This window comes from Lontra canadensis, unplaced genomic scaffold (assembly GCF_010015895.1).
Source record: "Lontra canadensis isolate GAN:19392208 unplaced genomic scaffold, GSC_riverotter_1.0 scaffold4, whole genome shotgun sequence".
NCBI lineage: Eukaryota > Metazoa > Chordata > Mammalia > Carnivora > Mustelidae > Lontra > Lontra canadensis.
The window spans coordinates 34,430,034-34,449,173 of NW_022630998.1; the positions used below are offsets into that span (position 1 = coordinate 34,430,034).

Genomic DNA, 19,140 nt, shown 5'->3' on the forward strand with positions numbered 1-19,140 from the left:
ACATGAGACAGTGGACTCTGAGAAACAAGCTGAGGGTTTTGGAGGGGGAGGTGGGGGGTTGGATAGCCTGGTAGTGGGTATTATGGAGGGCACGTATTGCATGGAGCACTGGGTGTGGTGCATAAACAATGAATGCTGGAACACTGAAAAAAAAAAAAGAAGAAACATGAGACAAACCCAAATGGGAGTATGCTACAAAATAACTGGCTATACTCCTTAAAAATGCCTATATCATGAAATGTTAAGAAAAACTCAGGAACTTTTTCCCATTAAGAGAGTTTAAAATGATATCACAACTCTATGCAACACATACTTTTTTATTTTCTTTTTCTGTGAAGGATTTGGGAAGATTTGGTAGGGATAAGTGGCCAAATCTCAATAAAATCTGTAGATTAGGTAGTAGTATTGGTTCAGTATTTCAATTTCTAATTTTTAAATCATTTTACTGTAGCAATGTAAGAGCATTCCTTTTATTACAAAGTTTGTAATGATATATTTTGATGTTTAAGGATAAATCTACAACTTTCAATTTAGGAAACAAAATATCTGTGTTATATATAGAAAACTAAAGCAAATATAGTAAAGTGATGACATTTGAGGAATCTGGGTGAAGGGTATTCAGAAGTTGTTTTTATTCTTCCAGCTTTTCTATAAATCTGAAATTGTGTTTAAAAAATTAAATTAAAAAATAAATATTAACTCTGTTCCACTGCTTATCCACTCTGTGCTTTTACATTAAAATCTCCATACTTTTCCCATCTTAAAATGGTCATAGTAAATGAAAACAAAGCCTGATATTTTGTACATATTAAATTAGTTAATATGTGTCATGCTCTTAAGAATATTTCCTGGCACATCGTGGTATTATGTAAGTGTCTCCTGGCTATTATTTAGGTCCTATTTCATTCCCCTTTTCTAATTTTATTTCCTCTTTTTGGAGTTCCTCATTCTGTCTCAGTCTGATTTTGACTCCCCTGACTCCACTAACACTGACTTTTCCAGGGTCATTGACTATCTTCTTATTAAACCCAGTGGATAATTTGCTGTCAGTGTCTTTCATGATCTTTTGTTAGCATTTGACTTCACATACTGCTTCTTCCCTTTTGAAACATTCTCCATGGCTTCTTTCTGGTTTTTCTTCAAACTCTTTTCCATTGTGTTTGCCCTTCACTATGTCTGTCCCTTCAATTAAAGGTTTTTTTTTTTTTTTTTTTCATTGTTGGTTAAAGTTTAAAAAACTGATGTTCTGTAAGTGATAGGGTTGTAGTTTAGGGGGAAATACATTATTTTCGTCTTTGAAGATGGGGTAATGTATACTCTGAGTCTCTTTAGAGGGATTGTATTTATGTGGTTTAAGGCAGAGTTTGGAAGCTGCATCAGGATCAATATTTAATATCTCTGGTAGCAAAATTTTCTTTCCCTCAAGGTCTTAGTAAAGCTTGTAGGGCAGTTATATGTGTATCTTAAAGCTAAGAATAACACTCACAGGAGTCTGTTAGTATCTGAGCTCCCACCAAATCTCTCACCAGAGTGTTCTTTGTCTTTATATCTACTCTCATTATCGATTCTAATTATCAAAGCCAGGACCTCTCAGAAACTGTGTATGAGAGGTTTAGAGATTAAGAGAGTAGATTTGATATTAGCAAATTTAGGAAGCTTAAAACCATACCAACTTTCTTTTCTGACCATAATTGTATGAAGCTGGAAATCAACAATAAGAGGAAAGCGAAAAGGTATACAAGTATGTGGAAGCTAAACAACACTCTTCTAAACAACCATTGAGTCAAAGAGAAAATTAAAAGAAAAAAAATTATCTTGAAATAAGTGAAAATGAAAACACAACATATCAAATATTATGGTATGCAGCAAAAGCAGTTTTGAGAGAAAAATTTATAGCAATAAACACACATATTAAGAAATTAGAAAGATCTCAAAAAACAACCTAACTTTATATCTCAAAGAACTACATTTAATTAAAACCCAGAGCCAGCAGAAGAAGAAAAATAAGTATCACAGTAGAAATAAATGAAATAGAGACCAGAAAAATAACAGAAAGGATCAATAAAACTAAGAGCTGGTTCTTTGAAAAGATAAGCAAAACTGACAAACCTTTAGTTAGACTAAGGGAAAGAAAAAATAAATAGATAAAATTAGAAATGAAAGAGGAGACATTAAAACTGATACTACAGAAATATATAGAATTATCAGAGACTACTATAAACAATTATATGCCAACAAATTACATAATCTAGAAGAAATGGGTACCATTTTTAGAAACACACGACCTACCAAGAGTAGAATTCTACCAAACATTTAAAGAAAGAATTAACACTAATCCTCAAACTCTTCCAAAATAATGAGCAGGAGGGAACACTTCCAAACCCATTCTGCAAGGCCAGTATTATTTTGATACCAAAAGCAAATAGGATACCACAAGAGAAGAAAGCCGTAGACCGGTATCCCTGATGAATATAGATGGAAAAAATTTCAGCAAAATATTAGCAAACTGAATTCAGGAACACTTTAATAGGATTATATGCCATGACCAAATCGGATTTATCCTTAGCACACAAAGATGGTTCACTGTATACAAGTCAATAAATTCAATACATCACTTTAATAAGCTGAAAGACAAAAATCACATGATTATCTGAATAGAGTCAGGAAAAAGCATTTGACAAAATATAACATCCTTTCATGTTAAAAACCCTTAATGGATTGGTTGTAGAAGGAATGTATCTCAACATAGTAAAGGCTGTATATGACATACCTACAGCTAACATTATACTCATTGAGAAAAAATAGAAAACGTTTCCCCTGAGATCAGGAGCAATGCAAGAATATGATATAGGATACAGTCCTATATATAGCAAATCCCAAGAGTTAGTCAAAATACTGTTGGAATTAATCAGTGATTTCAGTTACAAGGCAGGTTACAAAATAAACATAGAGACATCAGTTACATTCCTTTACAGGAAATGAATCATCTGAAAAATAAAACCATCCCCTTCACAATAGCATCAAAACAATAAAATGAGTAGGAATAAATTTCAATAAGAAAGTGAAAGATCTGGGGTGGGTTAATGGGTTAGTGGGTTAGTGGGTTAGTGGGTTAAGCCTCTGCCTTCTGCTCAGGTCATGATCCCAGAGTTCTGGGATTGAGCCTTGGGCTCTCTGCTCAGCAGGGAGCCTGCTTCTATCTCTCTCTCTCTGCCTGTCTCTGGCAGATAAATCTCTGTCAAATAAATAAATAAAATCTTAAAAAAAAAAAAGTGAAAGATCTGTAGAAGTAAAGACAACCCACATTCATGGATGAGAAGCATTAGTATTGTTAAAATGGCCATACTACTTAAAGCCATTTGATGTAATCCCCATCAAAACACAAAACACATTTTTCACAGAAATAGAACAAACAATCCTAAAATTTGTGTGGAACTGCAAAAGACACCAAATAGGCAAAAGATCCCGAGAAAAAGAAAGAACAAATCTGGAGGTATTGCACTCCCTGATTCGAACCATACTACAAAGCCATGATAATAAAAGTAATAGGGTACTCGCACAAAAATAGACATAAAGACCAGTGCAACAGAATATAGAGCCTGGAATTAAACCCTGGAATTTATGGTCAACAAACTAATATTCATGAATACCCAATGGGAAAAGGATAGTCTCTTCAACAAATGGTGCTGGGAGAATTAGAGCAACACATGGAGAACAATGAAACTGGAAAACGGTCTCACTCCACTCACAAAAATTAACTCAGAATGAACTCAGAAGCCTGTTTTTTGTTTTGTTTTTGTCAGAAGATAATGGTTAGTAGAATATGGAAGTATGATAGGAATTTCAAATTCAAAGGGGAAAAAGGGAAACAATTGTAAAATAAATAATAATTTTTTAAAAATAATAAAGTAAGGCAGAAGGGTAAAAATCCAAGTATATCCTACCCTAAATATGAAGGGACTTAATTCTCTCATTAAAAGACTGACTTTCAAATTGGAGTGAAAAACAACAGCTAGCCATTTATAATTATAACACCTTAATCAAAGTGATAAAGATTGAAAAAAGAAGATAGGAAAAGAGATATTAAGTGAAGATGAACAAGAAAGTGAGATTTAAAATTAATTAAAAGCAGAAGGAAGGATGCCTAGTGGCTCAGTCAGGTGTCTGTCTTTGGCTCAGGTCATGATCCTGAAGTCCTGGGATCAATCCCTGCATTGGGCAATCTGTTCCTTAGGGAGTCTGCTTGCCCCTCCCCCTGCTGGTGCTTGCTCTCTCTGTTTCTCTCTCTCTCTCTCTCTCTCAAAATAAATAAACAAAATCTTTTTTTTTTTTTTAAAGGCAGGAAGATAAAAAAGAACATTATACAATGAAAAAAGACAATTTACAAAGAAACTGAAAGGCATAAACCTATATGCACACAAAAATAGGGCAACCAAATAAATATATAATGGAAAAATCCATTAGAAATGCAAGGAGAGGGGCACCTGGGTGGCTCAGTCTGTTAAGCATCTGCCATTGGTTCAGGTCATGATCCCAAGATCCTGGGATCAAGCCCCACATCAGGTTCCCTGCTCAGTGGGGAGCCTGCCTCTCCCTCTCCCTCTGCCACTCCCTCTGCTTGTGCACGCTCTCTCTCTCTCTCCAATAAATGGATAAATAAAATCTTAAAAAAAAAATAAAAGGGAAAAAAGGGAAAGAAAAAAATGCAAGGTGAAATTTGTGGATGACTTTAATATGCTTCTCTCATATTTTGATATATCCAAATTTTGAGTAAGATATGCACATAAAGATAAAGAATAATTAAAAAATAGAATACATATTTGATTCAGTCCTGTAGGTAAAATTTTATATTTCTTGAACAGATAATACCCACTTTTATGGGTGTATTCATGAAACAATTTACAAAAACTCAAGAATGTACTTGGACATAAAGAAAACTTAAAAGATTTTATGTTGTTTAACCATAAGCAGTAAACTTAGAATTAATCTGAAAGGGTACCAGAAAAATTTTGAAGTAAGAAATATACTTCTAGGTGAAAGAAGGTTTAAAAGAAAAAATACAAGCTTTATATAAATACAGGAAAAGAAAACACTTTGTTTTAAATGTGTGGGGTATGGCTAAAGTGGTCACTGCTACCATTTTTAACGTAAAGAGACCAGAAATAAAGGAGTTTGGTGTTTGTCTTAAGAAATTTGAAAAAGAGGGGCACCTGGGTGGCTTAATGGATTAAGGCTCTGCCTTTGGCTCAGGTCATGATCTCAAGGTCCTAGAATCGAGCCCCACATTGGGCTCTCTGCTCAGCGGGGAGCCTGCCTCCCCCCCTCTCTCTGCCTGCCTCTCTCCCTACTTGTGATCTCTGTCAAATAAATAAATTTTTTAAAAATCTTAAAAAAAAAAAAGAAATTTGAAAAACAACAGTGAAATAAAACATGAAAGTCTAAAAGGGATCAAAGTTGATTTTGTAAAATAGGATACCAAAAAAAGATCATTGAAATTGATAAATGCATCTTAAATCTCCTTTGGAAAGACAATAAAGTTGATAACCCCTCCTGATTCTTTTTTTAAAAGATTTATTTATTTATTTGAGAGAGGGTGCATGAGCATGCCAGTGGGGGGAGGGGCAGAGGGAGAGGATGAGAGAGAGAAGCAGACTCACTGCTGAGTGTGGGGCCTACCATGGTGCTGGATCCCACACCTCTGAGATCATGACCTGAGCCAAAATCAAGATTGGGACCTTTAACCGACAGAGCCACCCAGACATAGGTGCCCTACCCCTCCTGATTTTGATAAGGCAAAAAGAGAAAGCAAAAGTAAACAAATTGGGCATGTGATTCAAAGGGAGATTCAAATAATTAAAAGAAAACTATATATAGTTCTATAGCAAAATTTTGAAATTTTAGAGAATTAAAAGGTGATGAGTTGTTACTGTTTACTTAATGTATCTGAAGAAGTTGAAGTGTTTGAAAGTGGGACAAGGAAGATAGTTTGTAATGTAGAATCCTAAAAGTGATTAGGGATTGGTGGTACAAGTTATGCCAGAAGAAGGTGGTGAGGGATATAACTGACAGCAACTTCAAAGTCAGGAATGGGGAGTGACTGAATCCCTAGAATCTGTTTCCTCCAAATATTCAAGAGAGCTGTTTATTTAAAGAGTAATAGACATGTGGAAAAGGAAACAGGGCTTTATTATTCTGACCAAGCACTTAACGACTCTTAAATGTGGGTAAGTGATTGATTCTGAAATGGAAAGGTAAATCTGAGAGCCTCAAAGGAGACCTTTTTTCCTGAATTTCTGTATATTTCCCCCTACATCCAGGGGTAATATCTTAAACCAGTACTGGTTAGAAAGAGCCAATCTGGACAATGTCAAAAGACAAGAAGACACTTTGAGCCTGTTTTCTCTCAATGCTTAAGCCACTTTATCAGGATGGAATCCTGGGCTCATCTGCCCTCCAGGCGGGGTAACAAAAATGATAGCCAGATCTCTTTCCATTCTGGCCATCTTATCCATAGAACAAGAGATCTGAGGAGGTGGGGGAAATGCCCCACATGCATACATGCAGGAATTGTCAAGGGAATGGTCTAGAGCTCTCCTGAAAAGCCAGCTCTTGGAAAAGCTTCAGACAAGGCCATAAAGGAGCCATTATACACCATGGCAGAAGAACTGGGCCAAAGGAGTAATCCTTCATTTGATTAATGAGTAAATGAGGCCTACTGATGTCAAGTTATTTGTCTCCATGATTTACATGATTGATTCAGGACCAGAACCGGTCTTCCTGCCTTGCTGGCTGGTATTTTTCCTAGTATAAAACACTCATTTTGTCTCTGTCCAGTAGCCATGGTGAACTCTGGATTCAGACTTGGACTTCCAGTCTTACTTCCACCACTGACAAGCTGTAAGATGCTGGGCATGTTTCTTAACCTCTTTGTGCCCCAGTTTCGTCATATATCAAGTGGGAATAATGGTAGAGCCTACTTTCTCAGGTTTTTGTGTTATGTAATAGACTGAGAAAACAGGTGAAGTCTTAAAACAGTGCCAGTTGCATGGTAAGAACTCAGTAGATGTTGGCTATGCGATTTTTCTAAAAAAGGAACTTAGATTTTGTTGTTTCAAGATTTTTATTCCATTTGTCATTTATTAAGTGACATAGTTGAAAATATGAGAACTAAAATGTAGATTCTACTTTTTAAATTCAGACTGAATAAGTTATATCTGTATAGGTAGTACAGTCAACTTACATGTTTTGATTGTGAATATTTATCCTTTGGACTATACTTCATGTCTAGTAAAGACTGCTTGTAGAGCAGTTTTTCCAGAATAAAATGCATGCTACATGAAGATTACTCTATCAGAGTTTGTTTCATACAATGTTTTATGGGACAGATAAGGACTTAATATCATAAGAGAGTAATTAAAAGATGTTATTTTGTGAAGACAACTGAGTAGTATTGAAATAGCGCTTTATGTACTCCTTGCCCTGGTGCCTCCCTGAATGCCTGCTACTTCACAAGGTAACTAGCCTTGCCCTGTTGCCCCAGCTTAATTCATGCTATAGTGTTAATGCATATTGAGTCCAGATACAGAATATTGGATCTGATTTGTTAGTTTTATGCAGTTTGTTTAGATGTTTAGTGATTTTCCCTTTGACAAATTTAAATAAATAAAATTGATGTTGCAGGATTTATTTTACACTACTGCATTGTGCAGTGGCTAGTGTTGAAATGTTGAAATATAATAGCTTTTACATTGAACTGCTTACAGGGTGATCTGTAAAATGTTTCTGTAACTGCTGTGGTCAGCTAGGAATCATATTTTTTGCAGGCAAGTTAATGGGTTAAAATGACAGTGGAAACTGCTTTCTTGTAGAAGGTTTAAAAAGTGTACTTAGAACCACTTGATCAGGGCATTTAGAATAAAGAATCAAAGTCATTTACTATCCAGCTTGTCTTTGAAAATATTGAAAAGCAGAAGTTCATAATAAAAGTATTATGTCTTATGCATACGTATATTATTAATTTGTATATGTGTATTATTAGTTTGGTTTTAGTTCAGTGGTCCTGTTCATTCTGTGATTGAAAAGACCATGGAGAACAAAAAGTGACTGATTTTCTGATTTTAAATCTTTGAAAGTAGTGATGCTATGAATCATATTATCAGTGGTGTACAAATGGGAGTCCTGTAACTTAACTGGGAGAGATAGGTAGGGCTGGAATTTGAAAATCTTAGGATTCTGGTTGCAGCCAAACATACAGAAACACTGGGCTTGTCAGTTTCCTAAGCTTCTTAATAAATTGCTGTCACCAAGAATTTGGTATAAATATATTTTATATTGATATTATTTCCTATTGTGAAGTTTCCTGAAGTTTTTAATATGTTTACTTGGAAGTTTAATTACCTCAGTTCTAGAACCTCTGAATATTACCCTGCCCTCTACCACCACCGTCTTGAGATTTTTCATTGTGAGCATTACAATTTATTGATTTTCATTTTTCCCAAAGAATTGTATTTTAAATGTATGCATTATGAATGTTTAGAGTGTTTAAATATTATTTTAATCTTAGTATATTAATAAGTAGGAATATAAACAATCTCTTAAAACTTTTTGAAATTGTCTTCTTAATTGCAAAAAAGAATTAGAACTGTGTTACCAGAAGAAAATTACTTAAAGTGGGATTGTAGGTTAGAATGTCCTAGAATTCTAATTTTTATACCAGTAGAATATAATAAAATATTTAAGAAAAGTAAATCTAGCATAACCAAAATCTGAAGTTGTACATATATTCTTTTTTTAAAAAATATTTTATTTATTTATTTGACAGAGAGAGAGATCACAAGTAGGCAGAGAGGCAGGCAGAGTGAGAGGGAGGAAGCAGGCTCCCCGTCGAGCAGAGAGTCCGATCTGGGGCTCCATCCCAGGACCCTGAGACCATGACCCGAGCTGAAGGCAGAGGCTTAACCCACTGAGCCACCCAGGTGCCCCTGTACATATATTCTTATTTAGAAGTACCTTTCATGAAGTCAGGCAACTTGAATTGCTTCATACTAGAAAATTTAATGCACCACTCAATTACTATTCTTTAGCCCAATTTAAAATAATAGGTTGGGAATAAGGTTTTAATGCAATGTAGCCTTTGGAATATTAGAAATAACCTCTTTCCACAATCAGTATACAGTAAGGATATCAGTTTTATCATACTTCATGAATAGATTTATAATAGCATTTATTACTATATGTATATTTATACTTACTAAACTTATTACATGAATACTGTGATTTCTTCTCTGTTACTAAAGCTCATTCTAATATTAATTTATAGATAATGCTATTGTCATAGTATGTGAAAATATATACTTTGGTTTTAAAGCTTTCAGATGACCTCATTTTGCTTCTGGTGAAACACCCAAGTTAGGAATGTCTTAGTAGGGGCACCTTGGTGGCTCAGTGGGTTAAAGCCTCTGCCTTCGGCTCAGGTCATGATCCCAGGGTCCTGGGATTGAGCGCATCAGGGGAGGTGGGGGGGGGGGGTCTCTGCTCAGCAGGGAGCCTGTTTCCTCCTCTCTCTGCCTGCCTTTTTTGCCTACTTGTGATCTCTGTCTGTCAAATAAATAAAATCTTAAAAAAAAAAAAGGAATGTCTTAGTAATTTTATACTATTTCATAAAATGAGTGTTTTGAAAGAATTTGAGGTGGTGGATATTGCGATAAAATTTTAGTTGTGCAAAGGTCCCTACTCTCCCTTTCTTCTTCAGCACTTATGCCCTGTACACCTGTGAAACAGTAGTGAAAATATTAGGACTTTATTTGAGGAATTGGAAAGGATTTCATAAAAAGACTATTATCTCTTCTTGTGATGCTACCTCTTAATGATAGTCATTGGCTTTTTCATTTATTATGACAAGCAGATTTTCTATAGTAGGTGAAAATGTTCTCAAAAACTAATTTACATACCCCTTCAAATCTCTTTTGGAGTAAGAAAGGATACAAATAAACAAATAGTAATAAAACTAATTTGCATACTCTAAAATGTTGGTCTTAATGGTGCTGATGGATGGTTTCCAATTTGTAGCAAAGCAATTAAAAAAAACCAAATTATATTGAAATGTACTTTATTAAAAAATAAAATGCCAAAATACAGTATCGGGCAGATTTATCTTATCCTTGTTTCTTTTGTTGATGACCAAATAATAGACCAGGATTCATGATTTTATAAGTATACTTTGATGATTTTGTCAGTTTTATATATCCCCAGTACTGTAGATGCAAATATATAGAGGATAGTAAGAGTTTTAATTTGAAATCATGGTCTTTAATGAATCTATTTCTTTCTTTCTGTTATCCAGTGGATTCTCAAAACATGGTTTGCAGGCCTCCCATTTTAGAAATCATCTGTGATGCTTCATAAAATGTAAATTCCTGGGCCCCATAACAGAGCTACTGCCTGGACCTGATACCAAAACCCTGTAGTTTTAGTAAGAATTCTGGGTGATTTTTATGGGCATTAAGGTTTATTAACCAGTGCCTTAGAGCAGAAGTCAGAAAACCTTTTCTAAAATTGCTATATAGTGAATATTTTCAGCTTTAACACCCTCCTTCCTACAGTGAAATATCCAGGTTTAACTTTGACTCCCCAAAAACTTAAGTGCTGATAGCCTATTGTGGACTAAAAGCCTTACCAATAACATAAAGAGTTGATTAACACATGCTTTGTATGTTGCATATATTACAAACTTGAGTTCTTACAATAAGCCAGAAAATAGAAAATGTTATTATGAAAATCATAAAGAATATACATTTACAGTATTATGCTGTATTTATTGAAAAAAAATCGTTAGTAAAGACTCACTATAGTTCAAACCTGTATTGTTCAAGGATCAACTGTACTTACCTCTGCTATTATAGGACAAAAGCAGCACCAGTAATGTATAAACAAATGTGCATGAACTTGCACATCTATGATAGAATCAAGATTCTAGACAAATGGTTTTTTCTTTGTGAATGTTTTCTAAGGCATTATCTCTGAAATCAGTTTTGATGATAATTCCTGGGTGTTTATATTTGATAACTAAGGAAAACCCATAACTAAAAGTACACTTCCTGGGTATACATATTACATGAGTGGATATAAAACCTTTATTATATTTAGAGCCTTTTCTATGTTATTGTCCAGGAGTGAGTGTGATTATCTTATTTGTAACTATATAATCTGCTTCTCATGTTAGGTTCCTGTGGCTAGAGCAAGTATTCTTTGGCTAATTGGAGAAAACTGTGAACGAGTTCCTAAAATTGCCCCTGATGTTTTGAGGAAGATGGCTAAAAACTTCACTAGTGAAGATGATCTGGTAAAACTGCAGATTTTAAATCTGGGAGCAAAATTGTATTTGACCAACTCCAGACAGGTAAGAGTCTAAATCTTAGTCTACCTATGTGACACCTACTTTCCTCTTTACTCTAATGAAGTAGCTAAGGTCTGTTCATGCATTAGTTTGTCCATTCAACAATTACTAGGTGTCTGTTTCTTTAAGGTTCTATATTAGAAGGTAGTGGTGCACAGAGATAATGTTCTGGTCTAATAGGGGAGAAAAACGCAACTGAAATAGTATGTGGTAACCACTATAATAGAAGTATTAAGATATAGTGGAACTTCAGAGGAGAAAGTTATTGGAAGTCTGAAGTAGAATGAGGTGAGCAATGAGAGAAGGTTTTGTGAAGGATAAAACTTTTTTTTTTTTAAGATTTTATTTATTTATTTGAGAAAGAGCAAACAGAGAGAGAGTGTGTGTTAGGGGAGGGACAAAGGGAGAGGGAAAAGCACACTCTTCGCAGGAATTCTGACGTGTTGCTGGACCCTGAGACCCTGGGATTATGACGTGAGCCAAAGGCAGAGCTTAACCGACTGAGCCACCCAGGCGCCCCTCAAGTAGGAAAAGAGGAGAGCAGTGAGAGTCATGAATCAGCTATGTTTGTTTTATCTCGTTTATTGATAAAACACCATGTTAACCTAATACTCTAAATCCATGTAGTATTGTGAAAGTCATTATAGCACCTAGAATTGGCTATTCTAAATGTATCTAGTTTCTAGGTTATTATAAAATTAATACAAAATTAGAATGTTAATCCAGACCTAAAGTAGTTATGTCTTACACAACTAAATGAAGGTTCTGTTTTTGGCTGTGTTTGTAGCTATAAGGAAACAATAATGGAAAAGTAGTATTTTTTGTTCAGAAATTATGAAGTGTATTCCATATCTTTTGAATTTGAAGACAACATAGCTTGCACTTGGACATATTTTCTTGAGCTTTATTATTAAATGAAGTTTTGGAGCTCAGTTTCTGAAGTGTTCTATTGTATATTTTAGAATGATACTTCTAGATAACCACGAATTGACTTCACCACCTACTGGTAAAAGCATAATGATGTTAAGAAAACATGCCAAGTTTTTTGGGGCACCTGGGTGGCTCAGTGGTTAAAGCCTCTGCCTTCGGCTCAGGTCATGATCCCAGGGTCCTCGGATCGAGCCCCACATCGGGTTCTCTGCTCAGCAGGAAGCCTGCTTCCCTTTCTCTCTCTCTGCCTGCCTCTCTACCTACTTGTGATCTCTCTCTGTCAAATAAAAAAATAAAATCTTAAAAAAAAATCTTTTAAAAAAGAACACATGCCAAGTTTTCATATGCATTTTTACATAACTCATTATTTATTAAATGATTAAATATAAAAGTAGATGAGTGGCAGTGTCTGTAGGGTTGTGCTCTGTTCTCCAGTTTTTCATTTCTCAAGAAAAGGGGTCTTGAAAGAATTGGTAAACTAAGCATTAAAGAGTAGTTTTTAATCACCATCAACTTGACAGCGTTTTTAAGTTGTATGGTTCATATCTGTTGGATATGACATAGAGACTAAAATGATTTACTTGATCTAAATGTAAAAACTTGTTTTCGTTTTTATTTTAGCCATCTTGAAAAATGGATTAAGGAGACCAAGCCACAGTGCTTAGGGACTGGTTTGCCATGAAGTCCTGATATTTATTTGTAGGTCTGAATTTCCTGTGGCTTAGATGCCTCAGTGAGCATTCCAGAATTGTTAATGAATTATTTAGTTATTGGGACCCTGAGATCATGACCTGAGGTCTAAGTTATTAATTTTTTTTTTACAGTGTAGATGAATTTTTTTGTTCAATTCTGTGAAAAAAGACCAAAGGTTTTTTTTGAAACTCTGTTTTACAAAAACTTGCTAGAATTCTGTGAGAGATTTTGCAAATGGAATTAGGCTTTAGATACTTTTGTTAAATTGTTGATTTTTTAACTATTCTGTTTTTTTAATTTCTTCTCTTATTTTTTTAAATTAACATATAATGTATTATTTGTTTCAGGGGTACAGGTCTGTGATTTATAAGTTTTACACGATTCACAGCCCTCACCTGAGCATATACCCTCCCAGTGTCCATCAACCAGCCACCGCATCCCTCCCACCCCTCTTCCCTCCAGCAATCCTCAATTTGTTTCCTGAGATTAACAGTCTCTTATGGTTTATCTCCCTCTCTGGTTTTGTCTTGTTTCATTTTTTCCTCTCTTCCCCTATGATCCTGTCTTGTTTCTCAAATTACTCATATCAGTGAGATCATATGATAATTGTCTTTCTCTGATCGACTTACTCTGCTTAGCATACTACCCTCTAGTTCCATCCATGTCATTGCAAATGACAAGATTTCTTTTTTGTTTGTTTAAGATCTTATTTATTTATTTGACAAAGAGAGAGACAGCTAGAGAGAGAGCACACAAGCAGGGGGAGTGGCAGAGGGGGAAGCAGGCTTTCTGCCAAGCAGGGAGCCTGACATGGGGCTCGAATCCCAGGACTCTGGGATCATGACCTGAGCCGAGGGCAGCTGCTTAACAACTGAGCCACCCAGGTACCCCAAGATTTCATTTTTTTTGATGGCTGCATAATATTCCATTATGTATATATATGACATCTTCTTTATCCATTCATTTGCTGATGAACAACTAATTATAGTTTAGCTATAGTTTTGCTGTCCATAGTTTGGCTGCTGTGGACATTGCTGCTATAAACATTGGGGTGCACATGCTCTTTTGGATCACATTTGTTTCTTTGGGGTAAATATCCAGTAGTGCGATTGCTGGGTCATAGGGTAGCTCTATTTTCAACTTTTTGAGGAACCTCCATACTGTTTTCCAGAGTGGCTGCACCAGCTTATATTCCCACCAATGGTGTAGGAGGGTTCCCCTTTCTCTACATCCTTGCCAACGCCTGTCATTTCCTGACCTGTTAATTTTAGCCATTCTGACTGGTGTGAGGTGGTATCTCATTGTGGTTTTGATTTGTATTTTCCTGATGCTGAGTGATGTTGAGTACTTTTTCATGTCTGTTGGCCATTTGGATGTCTCTGCAGAAATGTCTGTTCTTCTGTCCATTTCTTTATTGGATTATGTGTTCTTTAAGTGTTGAATTCTTAAAGTGATACTAGCCCTTTATCTGATATGTCATTTGCAACCATCTTCTCTCATTCTGTTGGTTGTGTTTTGGTTTTGTCAGCTGTTTGCTGTGCAAAAGCTTTTGGTCTTGTTGAAGTCCCAATAGGTTATTTGTGCCCTTGCTTCTCTTGCCTTTGGTGATGTTTCTAGGAAGAAGTTGCTGTAGCTGAAGTCAAAGAGGTTACTGCCTGTGTTCTCCTCAAGGATTTTGATGGATTCCTATCTCATATTGAGTCTTTCATCCATTTTTAGTCTATTTTTATGTGTGGTGTAAGGAAATAGTCCAGTTCCATTCTTCTGCATGTGGCTGTCCAATTTTCCCAACACCATTTGTTGAAGAGACTGTCTTTTTTCTGTTAGACATTATTTCCTGCTTTGTTGAAGATTAGTTGACCATAGAGTTGAGGATCCATTTCTGGGTTCTCTATTCTGTTAAATATCTATCTATCTGTTCTTGTGCCAGTACCATACTGTCTTGATGATTACAGCTTTGTAATAGAGCTTGAAGTCTGTAATTGTGATGCTGCAACCTTTGCTCTTCTTTTCAACACTCCTCTGGTTATTCAGGGTCTTTCCTGGTTCCATACAAATTTTGGTATTATTTGTTCCAGCTCTGTGAAAAAAGGTGTTGTTTTTTAGTAGATATTGCATTAAATGCATAGGTTGTTCTAGGTAGCATAGACATTTTCACAATATTTGTTCTTCTAATCCATGAGCATGGAGTGTTTTTCCATTTCTTTGCATCTTCTTCAGTTTCTTTCGTGGGTATTCTAGAGTTTTCTGAGTCCAGATTCTTTGCCCCATTGGTTAGATTTTACTCCTGGGTATCTTATGTTTTGCGGTGCAGTTGTAAATGGGATCTACCCCTTAATTTCTCCTTCTGTCTTTTTATTGGTGTGTAGAAATGCAACTGATTTCTGTGCATTTATTTTATATCCTGACACTTGAGAATTTTGGTATCCATATTCATCAGGGATATTGGTCTGTCATTCTCCTTTTTGATGGGGGCCTTTGTCTGGTTTTGGGATCAAAGTCATGCTGGCCTCATAAAATAAGTTTGGAAGTTTTCCTTCCATTTTTTGGGAACAGTTTCAGGAGAATAGGTATTAATTCTTTTTTAAATATTTGGTAGAATTCCCCTGGGAAGCCATCTGGTCCTGGGCTCTTGTTTGTTGGGAGGTTTTTGATGACTGCTTCAATTTCCTTACTGGTTATGGGTCTGTTCAGGTGTTCTGTTTCTTCCTAGTTCAGTTGTGGTAGTGTATACATCTCTAGGCATGCATCCATTTCTTCCAGATTGCCTAATTTTTTGACATACAGTTGCTCATAATATGTTCTTGTAATTGTTTGCATTTCTTTGGTGTTGGTTGTGTTCTCTCCTCTTTCCTCTGTGATTTTATTTATTTGGGTCCTTTCTCTTTTCTTTTGGATAAATCTGTCCAGTGGGTTATCAGTCTTATTAATTCTTTGAAAGAACCAGCTCCTAGTTTTGTTGATCTGTTCTACTGTTTTCTGCTCTAGTCCTTATTCTCTTCTCTTGCTGGGTTTAGGCTTTATGGCTGTTCTTTGTCCAGCTCCTTTAGGTTTAGGTTGTATCACAAAGATTTTGAACTTGTGTTTTTATTTCATTTTTTTCCATGAATATTTTAATTCTTCTTTAATTTCCTGGTTGACCCATGATGCTCTTTAGCCTCCATGTATTTCAGTTCTTTCCAACTTTCTTCTTGTGATTGAATTCTAGTTTCAAAGCATTGTGTTCTGAAAATATGCAGGGAATGATCCTGATCTTTTGGTACCTGTTGAGACCTAATTTGTGACCCAGGATGTGATCTATTCTGGAGAATGTTCCATGTGCACTAGAGAAGAATGTGTATTCTGTTGCTTTGGGATAGAGTGTTCTGAATATATCAGTAACATCCTTCTCATCCAGTGTGTCATTTAATGCCTTCATTCCATTGTTGATCTTTTGCTTAGTTGATCTATCCATTTTGTGATGGGGGGTGTTAAAGTCTCCTAGTATTATTGTATTATTGTTGTGTTTCTTTGATTTTGTTATTAATTGGTTTATATAATTGGCTGCTCCCATGATAGAGGCATAGATATTTAAAATTGTTAGATCTTCTTGTTGGATGGACCCTTAAGTATGATATAGTGTCCTTCCTCATCTCTTATTATATAGTCTTTGGTTGAAAATCTAGTTTTTCCAATATAAGGAATTCCATCCTAGCTTTCTTTTGATGTCCATTAGCATGGTAAATGTTTTTCCACCTGCTCACTTTAAATCTGGAGGTGTCTTTGGGTCTAAAATGAGTCTCTTGCAGATAGCATTTTGATGGGCCTTGTTTTTTTATCCAGTCTGATATCCTGTGTCTTTAGATTGGGCATTTAGTCCATTTACATCCAGGGTAATTATTGAAAAATATGAATTTAGTGCTATTGTATTGCTCGTAAGGTGACTATAACTGTATATTATCTCTGTTGCTTTCTGGTCTATGTTACTTCTGGGCTCTCTGTTTGCTAAGAGGACCCCTTTCAGTATTTCCTGTAGGGCTGGTTTGGTGTTTGTAAATTCTTTTAGTTGCTGTTTGTCCTGGAAGGTTTTGTTTTTGTTTTTGTTTTTGTTTTTGTTTTTTTTTTAAATCTCTCCTTCTGTTTTCAGTGTCAGCCTAGCTGGATATAGTATTCTTGGCTCCATACTTTTCTTGTTTAGTGCTCTGATTATATCATTGCAGTCTTTTCTGGCCTACCAGGTCTCTATGGATAAATCTGCTGCCAATCTGATATTTCTACCATTGTATGTTACAGATTTCTTGTCCTGAGCTACTTTCAGGATTTTCTCTTTGTCACTACAACTAGTAAGTTTTAATATTAGATGACAGGGTGTGGACCTATTTTTATTGATTTTGAGGGGGGGGTTCTCTGTGCCTCCTGGATTTTGATGCCTGTTTCCTTCCCCAAATTAGGGAAGTTCTACTCTATAACTTAGTCCAGTATACCTTCTTCCCCTCCCTCTCTCTTCTTCAGGGATCCCAATTATTCTAAGATTTTTTCGTCTTACGGTATCACTTCTCTCTCGAATTCTCCCTTTATGATCCAGTAGTAGTTTATCTCTCTTCTTCTAAGCTACTTTATTTTTCATCATTTGGTCTTCTATATCACTAATTCTCTTCTTCTGTGAGGTAGATGTTTGAGGTTAGTATGTTTTGTCATTCCTCCAAAGCCCAGTTCAGTTGGTAGCCATTCTCTATCTTCACCTAGTATTTCTTGCAGACAAAATCATGCCCAGGCAAACACAAAATTGACATTATACAACTGAATTGGAACAAATGCACTTTTTCAAAATAATTAAGAGCACAATTATTGTCTCTACCTCACAAATTTATTAAAAAGATTAAAGGAGACAGTCCAGGTAAAGCGTTAGGATTTCCTGGATCATATTAGTGCTTAATCCATGTTAGTTATTATGCTTTTTTTGTATTCCTAGTTTATACTGCTAACCAGCTGCTGGATTATTCTTAGAGAATATTATTGTTTATAGTAAGGGAATTAATCCCTTTATTGGAATATCTATTCTCATGAATAAAAGCACTCCATTTGGGTTTACCCCACTGAGAAAAGGGTGGTGAAAATTTCTCTTATTATGAAGAAAAAATTGTTAGATATGATTATCAAGAGTAGAAAATGCTATTAGAATACTCGTACAAGGAGAATAATTTCACTGTTATACAGGTGGAGAACCTGAAGGACTTTGAAATCAGCTGAAGTTGCTGAAGCTCTATAGCTCTTAAGACATAGTGTAAAGGTTGAGCATGACTTCCTTGAAATAGTCTACTGAGGTCTGAGAGAGAAAACTAGGAGTTGATTAAACTGGTTAATAGCGGTTAAAAGTTAGTGAATAATGGGTGCATTTGTTTTTAAACTTCCTGTAATCTTTTAAATGTAGTGATAAGTAATATAAATGTTTTGTTTGACTCATGTTTTTCTTTTTCATTGTAGAATAATGCAAACCTATAGAAAAGTGCAAAATGGTATGAATACATATGTATCTACCACTAAGATTAAGTCAGTGTTTTCACCATAATTGTTGTTTTTTTAAGGGAGTATAATAAATAAAAGTAAATCTTCAAGTTCCTGTTCATACCATATTTTCCTCCCCATTGGTAGCTGTTGTCATATTGGTGGTGCGCTTCGGTCTTGTGTTGTTTTACATGTTTATTACACGAGTATATATCTGTGTACTATGTTACTGGTTTGTGGGTTTTGAAATTTTGCTTGCATACTCTTGTAACCTACTTTTTTTCACACAATACCATGTTTTTAAAATATTGACATGTATAAATATAATTCATTTAAGTAACTGTCTCATTTTCTGTGAGACGGGTTTCTGCTTTTCTGCCATTAGAAAAGAGAGTGAGTCATTGAGTATCTTTAATACTTGTATTTTCTTTGTATTGCTTTTTGGACTCTTTAGTAAGATTCTTAGTAAGAAATTTCATAAATCATAATTATATTTTGGGGATCCTTCCTGAAGTTATAAACAAATTCCCTCTTGGGGTGTCTGAGTGCCTCATTCATTTGAGCATCCGTCTCTTGGTTTTGACTCAGGTCATGATCTCAGGGTCCTGGAATTGAACCCCACTTTGGGCTCTGCACTC

General features: G+C 35.4%; 1 protein-coding gene across 3 annotated transcripts in view; it reads left to right on the top strand.

Annotated features, from left to right (window-relative positions):
• AP3B1 (adaptor related protein complex 3 subunit beta 1) overlaps positions 1–19,140 on the top strand; it is a 277,679-nt gene that overhangs the window by 143,543 nt on the left and 114,996 nt on the right. For all 3 annotated transcript variants that reach the window (XM_032847913.1, XM_032847905.1, XM_032847915.1), the window contains exon 15: positions 11,222–11,398. In XM_032847913.1, the coding sequence (XP_032703804.1) occupies positions 11,222–11,398 (177 nt within the window). The remainder of the gene's footprint in view (positions 1–11,221; positions 11,399–19,140) is intronic.